The sequence below is a fragment of the Centruroides sculpturatus genome, unplaced genomic scaffold (genome assembly GCF_000671375.1).
Source record: "Centruroides sculpturatus isolate CEXI.00-Female unplaced genomic scaffold, Cexi_2.0 scaffold770, whole genome shotgun sequence".
Taxonomy (NCBI): domain Eukaryota; kingdom Metazoa; phylum Arthropoda; class Arachnida; order Scorpiones; family Buthidae; genus Centruroides; species Centruroides sculpturatus.
The window spans coordinates 150,818-167,316 of record NW_019384992.1 but is presented as its reverse complement, the minus strand read 5'-3'; the positions used below and the strand labels follow the sequence as shown (position 1 = coordinate 167,316).

The following is a 16,499-nucleotide window of genomic DNA, read 5'->3' as shown; positions in this document are numbered from 1 at the left end:
GATAATCAAATTTCAATTAATTTTAATTTTTTTTAATTTTATCAATTTTTGTTTTATAAATTTGCCTGCTTTTTAAAAAGTTTTTTAAAATTTTAATTTTGAATGCAAATTTACGAGAAAATGCCCTCTACGAAAGCAAACGGCAACGAGCGATCGTGTTAATCATTGCTGAATGGGCCATAGTACTGTCTTATTAAAACTACAAGTTTCAAAGTAGAAGGTTTGGGGCTAGAAATTTATTGATTACAGTATCTCCAAGTAAAGTTCCGATATAACTAATGACTAGTCCATTTTCATTCTCAAAGATGCGGGTTTGTTTCTAAACTTTGCCTTGTGGGCACAAATAGGATGGTCCGTTTAATTACTCTTGTTGTGGGTTCGAGCCAGGCCCGCAATGGGATAACCGGTGGTATAGGATGGACCCTGAAAAATTCTTGGAAGTTTTTCATCTGTCCAGATTCGACCCCGGATTTCTCAGAACAGTAGGCTATCACCATAATTGCTCAACCATCCGGCCAACCCAAAATGGCTATGATTAAAAATTCTCTCTTAATGCGGTCAAGGTGGCAGCCTATCGCTCTGGGGGACCCGGGTTCGAATCCGGACGGGGCAATAAATCCCCAGGAACTTTTCGGGGGGCGGTCCGTTCGGATATGTCGGGCCCCGTCCCTCACCACCCGGCAGCCCCATTGTGGGCCTGGCCGAACCCATAATGGGCTTGCAAAAAGAGGCCCTCTTAGTGCCCACAGGGCGGAAAGAGTTTAAAAAAAACATACGGATGATAATTATTAACTTACAAGTGTTTGAGTAGATTTGACGGTACGATACATGAAGTAGTAATAGCAGTGAGAGACAAACAATATACATAAAAAAATACACTGTTAAAACCGTGACATTGGAAACTGTTTTACCATTAAAATAATAAAATAGAATTAGGAAGTAAAAAACAAGTGCACCGTTAAGACAATAAGATTATAAATTTATTTACAGTAAAATCGTAACACGATGAGACGATATAACACAGAAATATCAAGGTGAAACTCTGTCATACTTGGTACACTTCCCAGAGAGATTTTGGGGATTAACAAAACAGTTCAAATCCTCGCCGATAAGGAAAATATGGCACTGAAAGCGGAAAGACACGATGAAATTTTTATAGCCATAAGGTGCAGTATCTGATTATGAGAACTGCAGGCTGCTAACAATTTGTGCGCCATTTACAAAAATTATATTTACGTCCTAACGTAATTTTTTTCCATTTTTGTAATAGGGAATTACACAAGCTTAGTGGACTCGATTTTGGTAAATTGTTGCAAAAACAACTTCTGTGTGCCCATAGAATTGCGTACAAGGCTATAGCCTAGTCAACCTGTTCGGTAATCAGGCACTGATAAGGCGTCTAAGTTGGTAAAAACGAACACAACTCCGAAAGCTTTCTCACCTATTATATCAAGCTATTTTGTATGCACAGCATTGAACGCATTAAACTCCACTGATTAAATTTAGTACGCCTTTGATAACTTTGTTTAACTTCTAGTCTCACACCCATCCGGTTCACGCGCGTGGCGACACATTTTCCCTATCGGTGAGTATTTGCAATATTCTTGTCTTGCCAACATCTCTTTTACATGATCTGAAAAGTGTGCTTCTCAGACATCGAGAAGAGATACGCCATCATATAAGAATACTTAAGTTTGAATTATCCTATATATTGAAAATTAAAATGATATATTGTATTCTAATCTATCATTTTATTGCTTAAAAATAATTAATTCATCTCCAACTGTAATAAAATATGAAAGCTAATGTTATACAGTAACACTGTTATAATTACTTTTTACGGGTTATAAACGTGTAAAAATAATTACATTGAAACAAATCATAAAAACCATTATTTTAATATAATTTTAACTAATTAAATTATGTTTTATTGTCGCCATTTTATATAATATGTAATAAAAAAATAATATTTCATAGTTATTAAATCATTATATTGCATTTTCAGATTTTAAATAATGATAAAGCTTTATAAATTTTAATTTATCACTTTTTACGTAAAAATTGACGTAATTTTTTAAAAGTAATATATAAAATATAGGTCATCTAACAATGTCTTTGTGTCTTATCTAGGAAGGTGTGTCTGTATTAAGTGACTGATATTGATAATCATTTATAATGACGACAAACGACTCGTTATCTAAAATTACAGATGATTATACTTTAGTCATGGTCATTTCTTTAATGACATTGGAATAAAATAGAGTTTTTCTGTAAAGAACATTATATTTTATTGATATATGAACTTCACTTCCAGCCTCATTTAATTCACTCCATTAAATAATGTCAATTATTATGTATAGAAATAATATCAGGAAATATTATTTGATATATTATTTTCTACTCCCCCCTCTCTCTCTAGGTAGCCTATATTCATTCTCATATGGCATCCTTCTCGTGTATGTACTGTACATCTCTTACATCTTATTTGAAGTTATTGGGCATAGGTTATCTCATACAGTGATAAATATGAAGGACGTTTCTTTCATATTAACATTCACGTTATTGTTGTACGAGGGAAATACCCTTTATATTGTGAAAACAATCACACGGTGTATTTTAGTTACGTATTGTTAATCCAGTGGTTCTTTCACCAAAAACGAATAGTTAAAATTTAATTTCCTGATCTTTGAATTCATTTTGAATTAAAGTTGATTTTAAAAATTTTTTCCAGGTTTTCTTCACGTGTCTAACACCTAAAATGGGGACTAATTTCGCATAGAAAGTTTCCTGGAAAGGATCCTCTTTTGCAGATTTGTGTTACATTGCAGTATCAATCAAACCAAACCATTTTTAAATAAACATTTTACAAGAAAATATAAATAAAAAATAATTAATTGTTTTTATTAATATATTCTAAAACCAAGTAATAATTACTTAAAGTAATTTCAAATATTGTAAGTAGGGCGCGAACGATAGAATAAAAATATGAATAAATTTTATTTTGTTTATTGGATAATTCTATAAATCAGACGAGATTATCCCATAATATCACGAATTTATATAAATGTTTATGTTTCCCAATCGATTAATTATGAAATATTATTACATTACTACAGTGCGATTGATTGATGTAAATACTTTTTGGCATTATTCAAGAATAAGAATCACAGCCTAAAGAATCATGGCAACTGTAATGGTTAAGCTCTATTGCAGGGTTGCTCAAAAATTGGTTTATAGATATAAGACTAAATCTGGTTTGACATACGAAGCATCAAGGTATAATTTATAAAATGAGTTTAAGTTTGCCTCTTGATGAAGAAAGACCCTACACACAATAAGGTCAACCCGATGAAATGGGGTCGAGAAAAATGCCCTGATCCAAATTATGGAGTGCCAATGAAAACTCACATTGATATGGAGCTTCGAGTCCAGAATATTTAAAGTCGTTTTTCACGGATAAAGAGTTAGATTCAGATTTTTAGCTATAAGTCGTGTGAACAAGAGATTTTTCCTCTACCAATTAGTAATAATTTTAAAAGCATACTCACAGTATAAAGCTGTAAGCAAAGTGTATACACTTTGTGTGTAAATTCGGTCCTGATTGGATTTCCGAGTTAAGGAATCTTAATACAGTATATTACATATTATGATGAGAGTAAAAATACGACATTAAGATATAAATTTTAGTAATGAAATGTTATATAGTAAAACATTTTAATTGTTAAATACTTCGTGGATTAATTTTATAATAATTTCATAAGTAATAACATATAATACACTGTAACAAAAAGAATGGCAAACGCATAAACTCATTACTTATATGAAATATTTTCATTTATAAATAATACATCCCAAATTTTAAATTATATATAATATTTGTGGAAAAATTCTAAACTATAATATAATTTAAACAGAAAAAATATTTAAATTTTACCTTATGAATTCTCTTTTAATCGAATTTATAAAATGAAAGAGATATAAAATTTCTTAAGCACAATTTATCTGCAAAATGATTATTTTATCAGTCATGTGATATTTTTATAAACTTAGAAACTGCTTACAGACGTGTCAAAGTGATAAATTCAACTCTAAAGGATTCATCTGAATGTATTTTTTAGATAAATAAGTTACCTTTTTTTTCATATAAAAAAATTTTCCAAAAATTCTTCAAAACAAAATATTATTTCAAAAATTAAAGCCAGCGATAATGTTATAGGAAAAAAATTAAAATTTAAATAAATTCATTTTAGAAAATATGCGAAGGAAAATCCAGCAACGAGTTGCTTAACTTTCCCGGCAACATTTGGTGGCTACGTATGTTATTATATTTTATTAAAAAATAACTTTTATNTTTCGTGAGTATATATATATATAAAACTACATTTTTAAGTAAATTTATTTTTATTGTTCTCCTTATCAACTACATTTACTATAACGTTAAAGTATTTATGAAAAGTTTTACAAGAAGTAAGAATGGATACGAAGGAAATATATTTAAATTATATTTTATTTGTGTAAATTCTTTAAATTATTCTTTATTTATAAAATATGAATATGATAATTAATATATACTTTACTGGATAGGAAGAAAGAAGATTAATACAGTACATACTTTAAAAATTACTGTATAACTCTAACGTTAAAAGATGTTAGTTTGCATGAATCGGAATTAATTCAAGATAAAAAAAAATTGTATGTATGAAGTTAATTTTTATAAAATTGTCTGATAGCGAAGTAGAAGAATTTAAATAAACACCAGACATTTACAATAATTGTTTTTTTCCGTAATTTAATTACGAATTTTAGAAGAGTTCGAGTTCGAAAAGAATTAAACGAATTCTACAATGTTTGAGAATTCCAATTGGATATCTTACGCTTTTTAGATTTTAAAAATGAACATTTTAATATTAATTAATGATAAAAATCGTACCTGTTTTTATAAAATGTAATTCATTTTTAAAATATCCATAAGTGGATCCAAACAACTCCGACCTGCATACGTCGTGAAGCCAACTTCACTTCTATTCGATCGTTATCGTGGGCGAGGTTCCACTCTACTAACCAACCTTTCCAACTCAATATTTAGATACTACTACGGTCCAATTAGAAAATTTAACACTGGATCTATATATATAATAATAATTTTTTTAAATAAATTAATTTTTAGATGATTCGTTTTCAACTTATTCAGCTTATAAAACGAGATATTCTCTTTAGATGCTTCCATTCAGTTCTTAAAATTTATGAAAAACAAGTAATAGAAACAATATTACTTATAGCACAAATGAACAATAAAATATTAAGAAGGCCTACAAAATGGTAGGAGCTTTTAATATTGAAATTACAGTATATATTTTTAAAATTGAAATAATAAAAACTATAAATGCGTGCCATAGTCACATGGAATATAATATCTTTTATTCTTTTCCTTTCTTTTTTTTTCATTGTGACCTTTAGAACATATACAAACAATAAATGTCCAGCTTTAAACTAATTGAAATTTAATCCATTTAAACGTAAAGTTGTAATACTTTTTATTATTTTTTTTAATTGAAATATTTACAGATATAAAGAGAATGATGTTTATCTAGAATGATACGAAAACAATTAACGTAAAGTACGGACAAGTTTGCATACCTTTACGAAATAATATCTTTAATACAGGTTAATCCAGATGCTGTATAATTTATTTTTCCACAGCTTTTAGAATGGATTTTTTATTTTATAGTAGTTTTATTGTTAAAATTGCCTTAGGCTTTTGTTAGCGGTTGATAGTTTCTCAGAACTGTCCTTGTATTTATAGAATTCGTGGTAATATCATAATATGACACGGTTCATTGAGCAGCTTAATTTAGAATAGACGAAACAACTAATTAAGTTCTATGTAATAAGCTATTGGTCAAATATACTGTGTATATATTGTGCTTTTACAGCATGGTGTAAGAATACAGGTGATACCACTTCTTTTATTTAACTGTCAAAAACTTGACAGGAATGCGGTCGTACTTCAGACGTTCGCCACCAGGTGCCGTCTTATTGGGAAGTCCATTTTATATCTTTGTTTACCATTTGTTATCTGTTTACGAATTGTCCATCATACCTTTCTAAACCCAGCAAAGCCGCCGGGTGACCGAGCGGTCAAAATGGCAGCCTACCGCTCCGGGGACCCGGATTCGAATCCGGACGGGTCGAAAAATCCCCATCCAGCAACGAGTTGCTTAACTTTCCCGGCAACATTTGGTGGCTACGTATGTTATTATATTTTATTAAAAAATAACTTTTATATTAAGCTTAATTTTGAGAATAGGGATTGGTTTTATAAAAAATCGTAAATGCTAATAACGAGTAAAATTGTCATTAAGTCAGACGATAGTCGAGATACCACACACGATCCCCTTTATCTCTCCACTCCATCTTTAACCATCAAAATTTAATAGCATCGATGCCTCTAATACACAAACCTCCTTGCTAAATTTCAGAAATTTTCTACAAAAGGCACAGCAGGAGGTATTATGCTTCAAAGAAGATGAACAAAATAGTGTCCTCCCACACATACTAACATCCATACATACAGAAAAAACCCCGAATTTTCTTGCATTTCTCGGCCTTTAAAAGTCCCCGAGTCAATAATGTAGGGGGTGGATCATTTTTGACTAATTACAATACTTTTCTTCTGTTATATATAACAGCCGGAAAAGTAAAAATTATGAGAATCCAAAATTAAGATTACTTCGAATTATGATGATTTTTCATTGGAAGCAGGTCAGATGATTCTTTTTTTTTTCTTTTCACTTTCTATTCTTTTTGCCCTGTTGGCATCAGACAGTGTTTTTAATCATACCCATTATGGATTCGTCCAGGCCCTCAATGGGGCTACCGAGTGTTGAGAGACGGATAACCAATGAAATATTACTGAATTTCCAACACGGATTCGATCCCGAGTCCCTCAGAGGTATTGCAAGCCTTACAAAGGTATTGCAACGTATGGATATGGATTTCGTCATCAGAACATATAATAAACACTTGTGTTTATTACATATTCGTCTTCGTCTCATGGTAACACATCCGCTTACCGTCGAAGAATCCGAGTTCGAATCCCATATGGACTTTGATGATTTTTCGTAGGCTATACGAATACCAATATTTATCTATGCCGGTTCGTCCCATTTCGGGTCAGACTTATCTCTAATAATTATACACACATAATGTTAATCACATAATGTAATAGAAGTTATGTTACTTAGCGATTACAAATTCGGCCGTGCCATATTTTTCGATAAAGCCGGATGGCCGAGCTGCCAACGTGGCAGCCTACCGCTCTGGGGGACCCGGGATTGATAATGTTGAATAATCAGAATTAGAAACTTTGCACAAACCAGTATAAAAAATTATATTATTCTAATATAATATTAATATAATATGCATTATATTAATAACAAGTGTCTTTTTTTATTATTTTTAAATTGGCAACAGACTAATAGAAGGCTTATTCAAAAGGCGCCACGTTTAAGTTTGCCCCTGGTGCCGAATGCTTTAGCCACGGCTCGGTACCACATAATGTTACTATAGGCCCTATAGTCATAAAAATGCCTTGTTATCCGTTCTTCTACATATTTTCCACATATAGAAAGTACGTTCACTTAATTTAAATGAATTTAATTTTTAATTATTNTGCCACCTTGACCATTCGGCCATCCTACTCCTCAAAAGGCGGAGAGAGTTGTAAAAAAAAAAAACAAAAAAACTATTCATTTCTGTGAAAAATTAATAATCTTATATTAAAACGACTTTTTATGATTTTATTATTACACAATAAATCATATTAATTATAGATACGTCGAAATATAATACAAACACAATTACAAACTCAAAATTGTACAAATTTAAATGTCTAATTTAATGATTACCATTAAATTATCAAAATAATCAAATTTTAATTTAATTTAAGTGTATTAATAATCAGTTCAATTATACTTATATTAAAATGAAATAATTTTTAGCTTAGTTGCGAAATTGTTGACCAAAACAACTTTTTGTTTGTTTATATTATATCCCCCCCGTCGCCTGGCGAGCATGAGCAGTAGATTCCAGTTAGAGCAGCTGACAGATTCTTTAACTCAGATGGTTTGAACAAGAGAATATTGCTGTATTTGAATGATTTAATTTATGTCGTTTTTAAAATATATTTCTAATACTCCTAATGAATCTAGCAAGCGAAGGTGGTGATCCGTCAAGTGGAGTTTTCTTTGTCAATTTTAATCAGAATGTAACGTAAGTTAAGCCTATTTGTTTACGTATTTTACTTACGAAAATTCAATTAATACACATTTCAAAAAGATTTTTTAATGAAAAACCAAAGCGTAGATCATTGTGGAATTTAAAAGGATTTAAAAAATCGTACATTATTAATACTTTTACATTTTGTTATTTAATCAACAACTTTTTCATACGCAATCAAAAGTTATTCTTATAATTATTTTTATTGCGTATTTTGAGGTACTTTTTTCAAAAATACAATATTGTTATCAGTTATGCATTATATAAAACATTGTAAAGTATACAAAAATGTCAAAAATATGCAATATCAGGTTTACATTAATCCATTGCTTTCCATTGAAAAACCTTTATAATACAGTCATTTTTTATATCATATACACACCGCTTACAAAAATATTACTTGGTTTTCAATGTAGGCTTGAATTTATATGAAATCTTTGCAAAAAATTAACCATTTCAATAGGAAAAATTTACTAGTCAAACCTTGGAGATGTGCTGCCCTCTGGTATTCGATATTATGATGTTACAAATTTGAGGAATTTAAATTTATTTATCATTAGTATTGAAAGTAATTTTTAGTAATGATTGTATTGAGCTGAAACGATGCAATTATACTGTGATAAAAGATCATTAATGTTGCTAATGTCTCCAAATTGCTTTTGATTATCGTAAACTTTTATTTTGTTTATCTCAATGAAGTTGCTGTCATTACTGTATCTATTGAATAGTTCTGAAATGGATTAAACATTTGAAATCTAGAAACTTAAATTAATATTTATATGAATGTTTATTAAATGATGTATTGCAGAAACAACTGATGCAATATTGTTTAAAGGAAAAGTGCTTATGTTTTAGAATCACAGTAATTTCTTTGACCTATATCTTAATATTATTTTATTTTGATCTAAATGGTGTTATAAGTACAGTTATGTTAAAGCACTATTTATTTTAGCATATGTCATCCAAATTGTATACAAAATAAATGCTACCTATTTATATGAAACATTACATACTGATTAAATGGGAGAAAAAAACAAATCCCTAGCAACAAAAATATATCCTGACATATAAAAAGATTAAATGTTTTTTTCCCATTTAATTTACATGAAACATGTATGTTTCTGTTTTGGGTATTACTGTTGAATAATTCATGTTAAAACTCTGAGAAAATAATGATAAAAATTATTTACTAAGCTTAACTGAAAGGAAGAAATTACTTTTTTGAAAGAAAGGAAAATAATTTTTCTGTTGTATATAAATTTATTTATTTATTAATATTGTGAATTTACTGTTTTTTATTGTTTAGTTTGTTTACTTTTTATTTTTTTCCCTTCTTATGAACAAATTATTATTTTACTTTACTTAAATAATACTTTCATAACACACAGAATTGCATTAATATATAATGTCTAATAATTATAGTAATTTTATTGCTATAAAATATATTACCAGTTTATTAGATATTAAGAATGAATTGTAAAATTCAATGCAAACTTTATGCCATTGATTACATCAGAATTTAAATTACGTATTTGAACTCTATTAATTTAAACACGTTTTGCTTTTCAATTAGTTTGGATTAGTGATATTTTATTTATTTGAATAATGTGCTAAATAAACTTTACAAATAAAGAAAAAAGATTTGTTTTGTGTATGATGATTTAAAATGTTCAAAAATTTTAAATGAAATTTGAGTATTTAGGATATTTGTGAATTTTCTAATATAAAATGAAACGATAATATAAAATGTAGATATTTTGACCCACTCTTGTTTTAATAATTTTTCTTCTTTATTAATATATGGTCATCTGGTATAACTTGGTATTGAGACCATAATACAGTAAAAACTTAATAATTCAAAACTCCACGCTACCCAAAACAGTTTAAGAAAAACTAGAACAAGTAGAGTTTTACATACTGTACTACAGAGTATAATACTCTTAGACCAAACTTTCTATATAAATAGAAATTACTACATCATTTCTTGATTGTAGTGTAGTGAAACTAGGTCATACAGACATGTAATATTATGCTAGATTTTGAGTAAATTAATTTACTTTCAAGTACAGTAATTATATTACAGTATTTATGGTTAATGAAACTTTAAATGCATAGTGCGTGATTGTACTCAAAACACAAAAACAAGTTTCTGGGTTATCCAAAAGACTCTTGGTTCCATCAAATTTGGATAATTGAGTTGCCACTATAATTAATTTTTATTTGGTAACTTATTTATTCAATATAGAAACATTTAGTTTAAATAATTTGTGCAAATTAGCAGATTTATGATACATTCTACTCATTATATAGAAATAAAACTGTTTAACTTACAAGTTAGTATTAAAAAATAATTTATTGAATATATGTTGTTAATGTTTATATTTACAAAACAACAATTTACTTATATTGCAGTGTCTGATGTAAGGAATTTTCAACATATACAGTATGATAAATCTTTAAAAGAAAAACTTAAAAAATGCAGTAATAAATTAATTTGCTGTTGAGTTTTAAAGAATTTTTTAAACATTTATTTAACTGTAGATTTAATAATTATTTTAAAGAGAGTTATGGTATTAGACATGTTAATCATCTGTTTTAGATAACCCAGATTCTGTCCAACTACTTATTTTTTTAACTTATTAAAAAAATAAACTATTTTTGTTTTTTGCATGTAAATTATTTCTTCATTCTGGTGAGAAGTTATCCATACTGTTTTAATCACATCCTTATCCTTATTGTAGTAGCTAGCTAAAAATTGGTTACAAATTTATAGACAAAATGATCTAAAATTGTCACCATATTTTCCAAAATAATTATTTGCAATAAAATATATGAAATTATATTTATTATTAAAGCCAATCAATTGTCAAATTATATTAGGCTATATTACTATTACTGTTATTAATTAAATATTAAGTAATTAGGTACTAGAGGCAGGCAATAGGCACCATCTCTTGCTAAATTTAATAATTATAATTAAATTAATATTTTAATAATAATAATTTTTCTAAAAAACCAATAACTGGCATGAAATATGTTCAATTGCTTACGCTAACGTTTTCGGATCCCACTGGGTCCTTCATCAGGCTATGTTCTATTTGCAATGATCTGTTAGAATGTCCGTTGTCTTTGGAACGAAATTTCAAATATTGTATTTCGAGTTCGAGAAATTTAAAATATCGTATTTTAATAATAGTAGTAGTAATATAGTCCAATATAATTCAGCAGTTGTTTGGCTTTAATATATAACTATCGGGTTTGAATGTTTGTTTATTTTTATCATTTAACATTTTTTCCTTTAATATTAAAGAGCTTAGAGTTTTATCAGACATTATGATTGTGATAAAACTGGAATTAGACTATTGCTTTGTGTGTGTTATTGTTAGATATATTAAATAATTTATATTTAAAATATAAATTAAAAATTTGTTTTGAAGCTGTGAGACTATAAAAATAAAAAAACAAAAATGATGTTTTGCTATTAAATCTAAAATAAGGGTGGCAATTAGGGGGTGGCGGTAGTGATTAAATAATGTGTTAATGTATGGCAGGTTCTTGTTAACTCTGTGCATCGTTTCCAAACGGTACCCACCAGGATGCTCATACCCCTCACTTCTTCTTCCTCCTTCACTTTTCTACATTTCCCTAACCCCTCAGAAACTCCTTTTTTTTCGACCCTCCCTTCTCTTAAGACCATTCCACCCACTATCTCTCCCCACCTCAAGACCATGCCTTTCTGATGCATCCTGTTAACTCTCCCATTTACGATTTGTGGATTATCCCATCATGTAAAACTCTAATGTAAATTAAAACAATTTTTCTTAATTTCCCTATATAGTTGTAACACAAGAGTTGAAAAGGGACATAATTATCCAAAATGCATACTCAAAGAAATAAAGTTTTTCTAAAGCTTGTCCTCCTTTTTATTGATGGTATAATAAGTCTAGCAAAAAAGAAAAGCCACCTTAACGCTTGTATAATTCAACACAAGACTAGACAAGAAGCGTATTGCATAAGTGGCAATTATATTTTAGTTCGAAGTCTGATAGTTAATACAATAAACTTTTTGAATTTTCTTAAATGACTTCCATTGTTTTAAACTTTTAAAATATAATTATATTCTGGTTTTATTTATTTGGAGAAGAGAGTAAATTTCTTGTTTTTACTTCAGATATATGGATTTATCAGAAAACTTCAGCATTCAGATAAATGAAAAATCTATAAAAAGTTTGTTAAGAATGTTATTTAGGTTTAAAAAAAACATAGAAAGTATTTGTAAAATTAGAAGTAAGCTTTTGTTGAACCATTTTGCTATTCATTAGTATTAGTAATTTTGTAGTGTTTTTATTATTATAAGTTTATTTTTCTTATGTTGTAATAAAGTGTTGATTGAGAGTAATTGTCTAGATAGTGCAATATTTAATCTTTATTGCATCATTTATGAATCCTTAACTTTTTCTTTATCTGTCGCTTTTACATCATTCCTATTTGTTTATCTGGCTTTTAAATTTATTTTTTAATATTTAATAGATTCAACTTTTTCTATCTTCATCTGTTATACAGTCATACCCCGGACTTACGCAATAGGTGGGACCGAGCGATAACCGCGTAAGTCGAATTCGCGTAAGTCGGGGTATAATTTTGCATATAAATACATACAAATTATTTTTAATTGGGACCAGAGACTAAAGAAAACAATAATTTAGAAAAAAATGTTTAATAAAATCTTAGATAATACATACGTATAACAAATTATATTATTATACAATTTTTCACATTAACTTGATTATCACACCATAATTTTAACATTGTTTCCATCTCAGCGATAATACCGTGACGTTTACGAATGATGCTTGAATTTAAAGATTGAGCATTTTTTACAGCTTCGAGAATTTTTTCTTTACCTTTTATAATTGTTCTGACCGTCGATTCCGGTAGATCAAACTTCTTTGCCAATTCACAAATTTTCATTTTTGTATCGAAGTCTTTAATAATGTTAACTTTACATTCCAAAGATAAAGTTTTTCTTTTCTTGTTTGATGCAGAAGAATCAGTTCTACTTCGTTTGGATGACATAGTAGAGTGTTAAGATTAATCGTATTCGTTATTGTAAACCGCGCTTAAGTTAGGCGCCATCTGTTCATTTCTTTTGTATGTCCGACGATCAAAAGACCGCTTGGGATCGAGTCTGTTTATAATTTGAAAGGTAATCTTGTCAGTTGTATATACAAAAGGTAAATTGTTTACAAAATGAGTCTTTGTTTATTATCTGATAAATGTATACTTTTCTCGTCAATTGTTCACGATTGCAGATGTCTTTGTGTAAAATCCAAGTAGGATGTATGTAAGCTAATAAATGTTCTCGTTAATCTTATCTCGCCATTTGGTTCGTTCACGGTTACAAGAAATCACCACATAGAGTCTCTCAAGTCTCCGTAGATATAACAAACAGAAATAAATTTCACAAAATAAATTGTAGCTATGCGTCGATTCCGCGCGACACGTCCGAACATGTAAGCTGGACAATAGTGTGGGGGGAGTGAATAATCAAGAGTTGCGTGGCGCTCAAACAAAAGATGAATTGATGAGATTTGAAAATCGCATAACTCCGGGTTCGCGTAAGTTGGGGTATGACTGTATTTTATAAACATTAGGAAACAGTCACATCACCTATAGGGTTGACCACTGTTATACTACCGACATAGATTCTGCCAGTGACCATAGGTATATCTTCACCCAACTGAACACTACTAGTAGTGCTAATAATCATAGTTTTTGCTATACTCGCACTAACTGGCAATTATTCTGCAACATCTTAAATAACGTTTGGGCTGGTGGCCCTCACCATAGTCACTATACTCAGGACACCTTAGACCAGTGTTTTTCAACCTTCTTGAATGCGCGACCCCTTTACAAGTTAAAAAAATTCTGGCGACCCCCCACGGCCATATTAAAACTATGTCAGTGATTTTAAAAACTACGTATTTAATTTTCTTTCTGTTGAGATTTAAATATTGATCAAAAACCCAATTGTACTGTAAAGTAAACAGGCACAGCCTTCTCACTGAAATTGTAGGGTTTTTTTTATTGTAGTGTAGGACCTACAGACACTTGTCTTTTTCTTTCACCCACGACCCCCCGTGTACAGCTTTGCGACACCCCTGGGGGTCGCGACCCACAGGTTGAAAAACACTGCCTTAGACCATCTTGTCACCAGGCTTACAAATACAATCACTAACTCTTATGTTATTGTCTTCGAGCTCAAACATTGTAAACACAAAAAGATTCTTTGGTGGACCACTGAGCTAGAAAACAAGAAAAAAGTTGTTAGAAGATTAAGGAGGCAATTTAGGAATGAACAGGACCCAGACATTAAAGTCACACTTAGAGACCATTACAAGCACGAACACAATGCTTACAAAACCCTTATAAATAAAACAAGGACTAACACTTGGAAGAATTTCTGTACCAACACTTGCAGTCGCCACCTCTGGTCTGAACTGTACTACTTAGCTTATAAGGAAAAACGCCAGCTCCCTGATGGTCGCTACAGCAACAACATGGAAGAAACTATCATGCACATCTTCACCAACCTTTATTCTTCGGATGACCCACAGCAGGATGACAATACACAAGTGGTCATCTGGAGTTCTACACTCACTCCATCTAATACAGACAATGATCACAACTTCACCTACATCGAGGTTTCGAATGCCATCTGTTCGCTCACCTACACCTACGTCTTGATGGCATAACCACTAGGATGATAAAACATGCATTTTAGGCCAATCCTACAGTGTTTGTAATTCTCTTTAATATCTGCTTGAACACTAACCTTTTTCCTACTCAGTAGAAAAAGGTTAGTGTCAAATTGATTCCTGTCAAATAATGCATTTAATTTCTAAGTCAATAGGGGTCAATCCTGACATTACCAAAAGGGCACTAGTGGGCGCAGTCCTATAAGCCTTACAAATGCGGAGAGCTGCAATTCTTTGAACAAATAACAGTTTTTTATGGTTATGGACCCAAACCCACCAGTGCTAACACTTATAAAAAAAATACAGGCTGTTCTGGCTTCAGATGGTGGTAAAAAGATGAAAGATAAATGAAATTTTAAAAAAAGAGCTTATTCAAAATTCTAAAAAATATTAAATATTTCCACAACAGACCTGAGACACTTTTGTGACACATGGGTTGAAAACACTGCTGTAAATCAGAAAAACAACTTTAAAAATTTTTTGAAAGCAGACTATTTCTCTTCTCACTAAATTTAAAATCTTAATTTTCTAAAAACAGGCACTTTACAACTTTTCTTTGTCTTATCAGAGCTAACAGCATCAGTATCCTTGCAGTTTGGGTGATCCTTGCAAAGTAATTAGCATAAATGAAACTAAGAGAACCACTGATATAAAGATAATGTGTTGCATCAGTCTTTCAAAGTTCTCACTTGTAAGTGTTTAGTACAAAACAAAGAAATGAGTCATAGTCATGCTTTTCTAAAATGAGAGTGAGTAAGAAGATATGAGACTTTTTGCACATTAAAAAATGACATGGTGTTGCAGTATTACTTAATTATTACATGTATGCTGTGGTATTCTGTCATCATGATTTTTTCCTGAAACCCCAAATGTAATGGTAAAGATAAGTGTATATATAGATTATACACCTCATTTTTATTTTTCTCCCATTCATTGTCTTTGTTTAATTGTGCTTTAATTGAAATTATTTGATTTTGTATCTTAAAAGCTGTTAAATTTCAAATAATTTTCTCTATCTGTATAATGTCTTAACTGTCAGAGAACTTTGATAATAGTTAAAACATGTGACATAATAATAATAATCATCCTAATAAGTTGTAGACACATTGTTCTTTTCACTGCTATGAAGTGAATTTTGACAACTATAAAAATAATTAAATACATTTAAAATCATAGACCTGGTGTACTTGTGCAATATTCATTTTGTTTGCATGTAAAAGCATTACTTTCATCACCTAAACTCTGCAAATAAAATTGAAACTAAAGATGACATTACAATTTTGGTTTATTTGCTTCATTTTTTAAACTGTAGTGTAGAAATTTGTTTTATATTAAAGAATTTGTATAAAATTTAAAATAATAATAAATGATTTTTGACATAAATGCTATGCAAAAATTTATTTTATTCATGCTTTCTAAACAGTAATATGATGAATGAAACAGAATTTCAGTGTTCAATTGGGT

At 29.8% G+C, this 16,499-nt stretch overlaps 1 protein-coding gene across 4 annotated transcripts in view; it reads left to right on the top strand.

Annotated features, from left to right (window-relative positions):
* Positions 1-8,080: 8,080 nt before the first annotated feature.
* LOC111633037 (WD repeat domain phosphoinositide-interacting protein 2-like) overlaps positions 8,081-16,499 on the top strand; it is a 75,953-nt gene continuing 67,534 nt past the window's right edge. For all 4 annotated transcript variants that reach the window (XM_023377564.1, XM_023377563.1, XM_023377562.1 and 1 more), the window contains exon 1: positions 8,081-8,271. In XM_023377564.1, the coding sequence (XP_023233332.1) occupies positions 8,201-8,271 (71 nt within the window). In that variant the 5' untranslated portion in view covers positions 8,081-8,200. The remainder of the gene's footprint in view (positions 8,272-16,499) is intronic.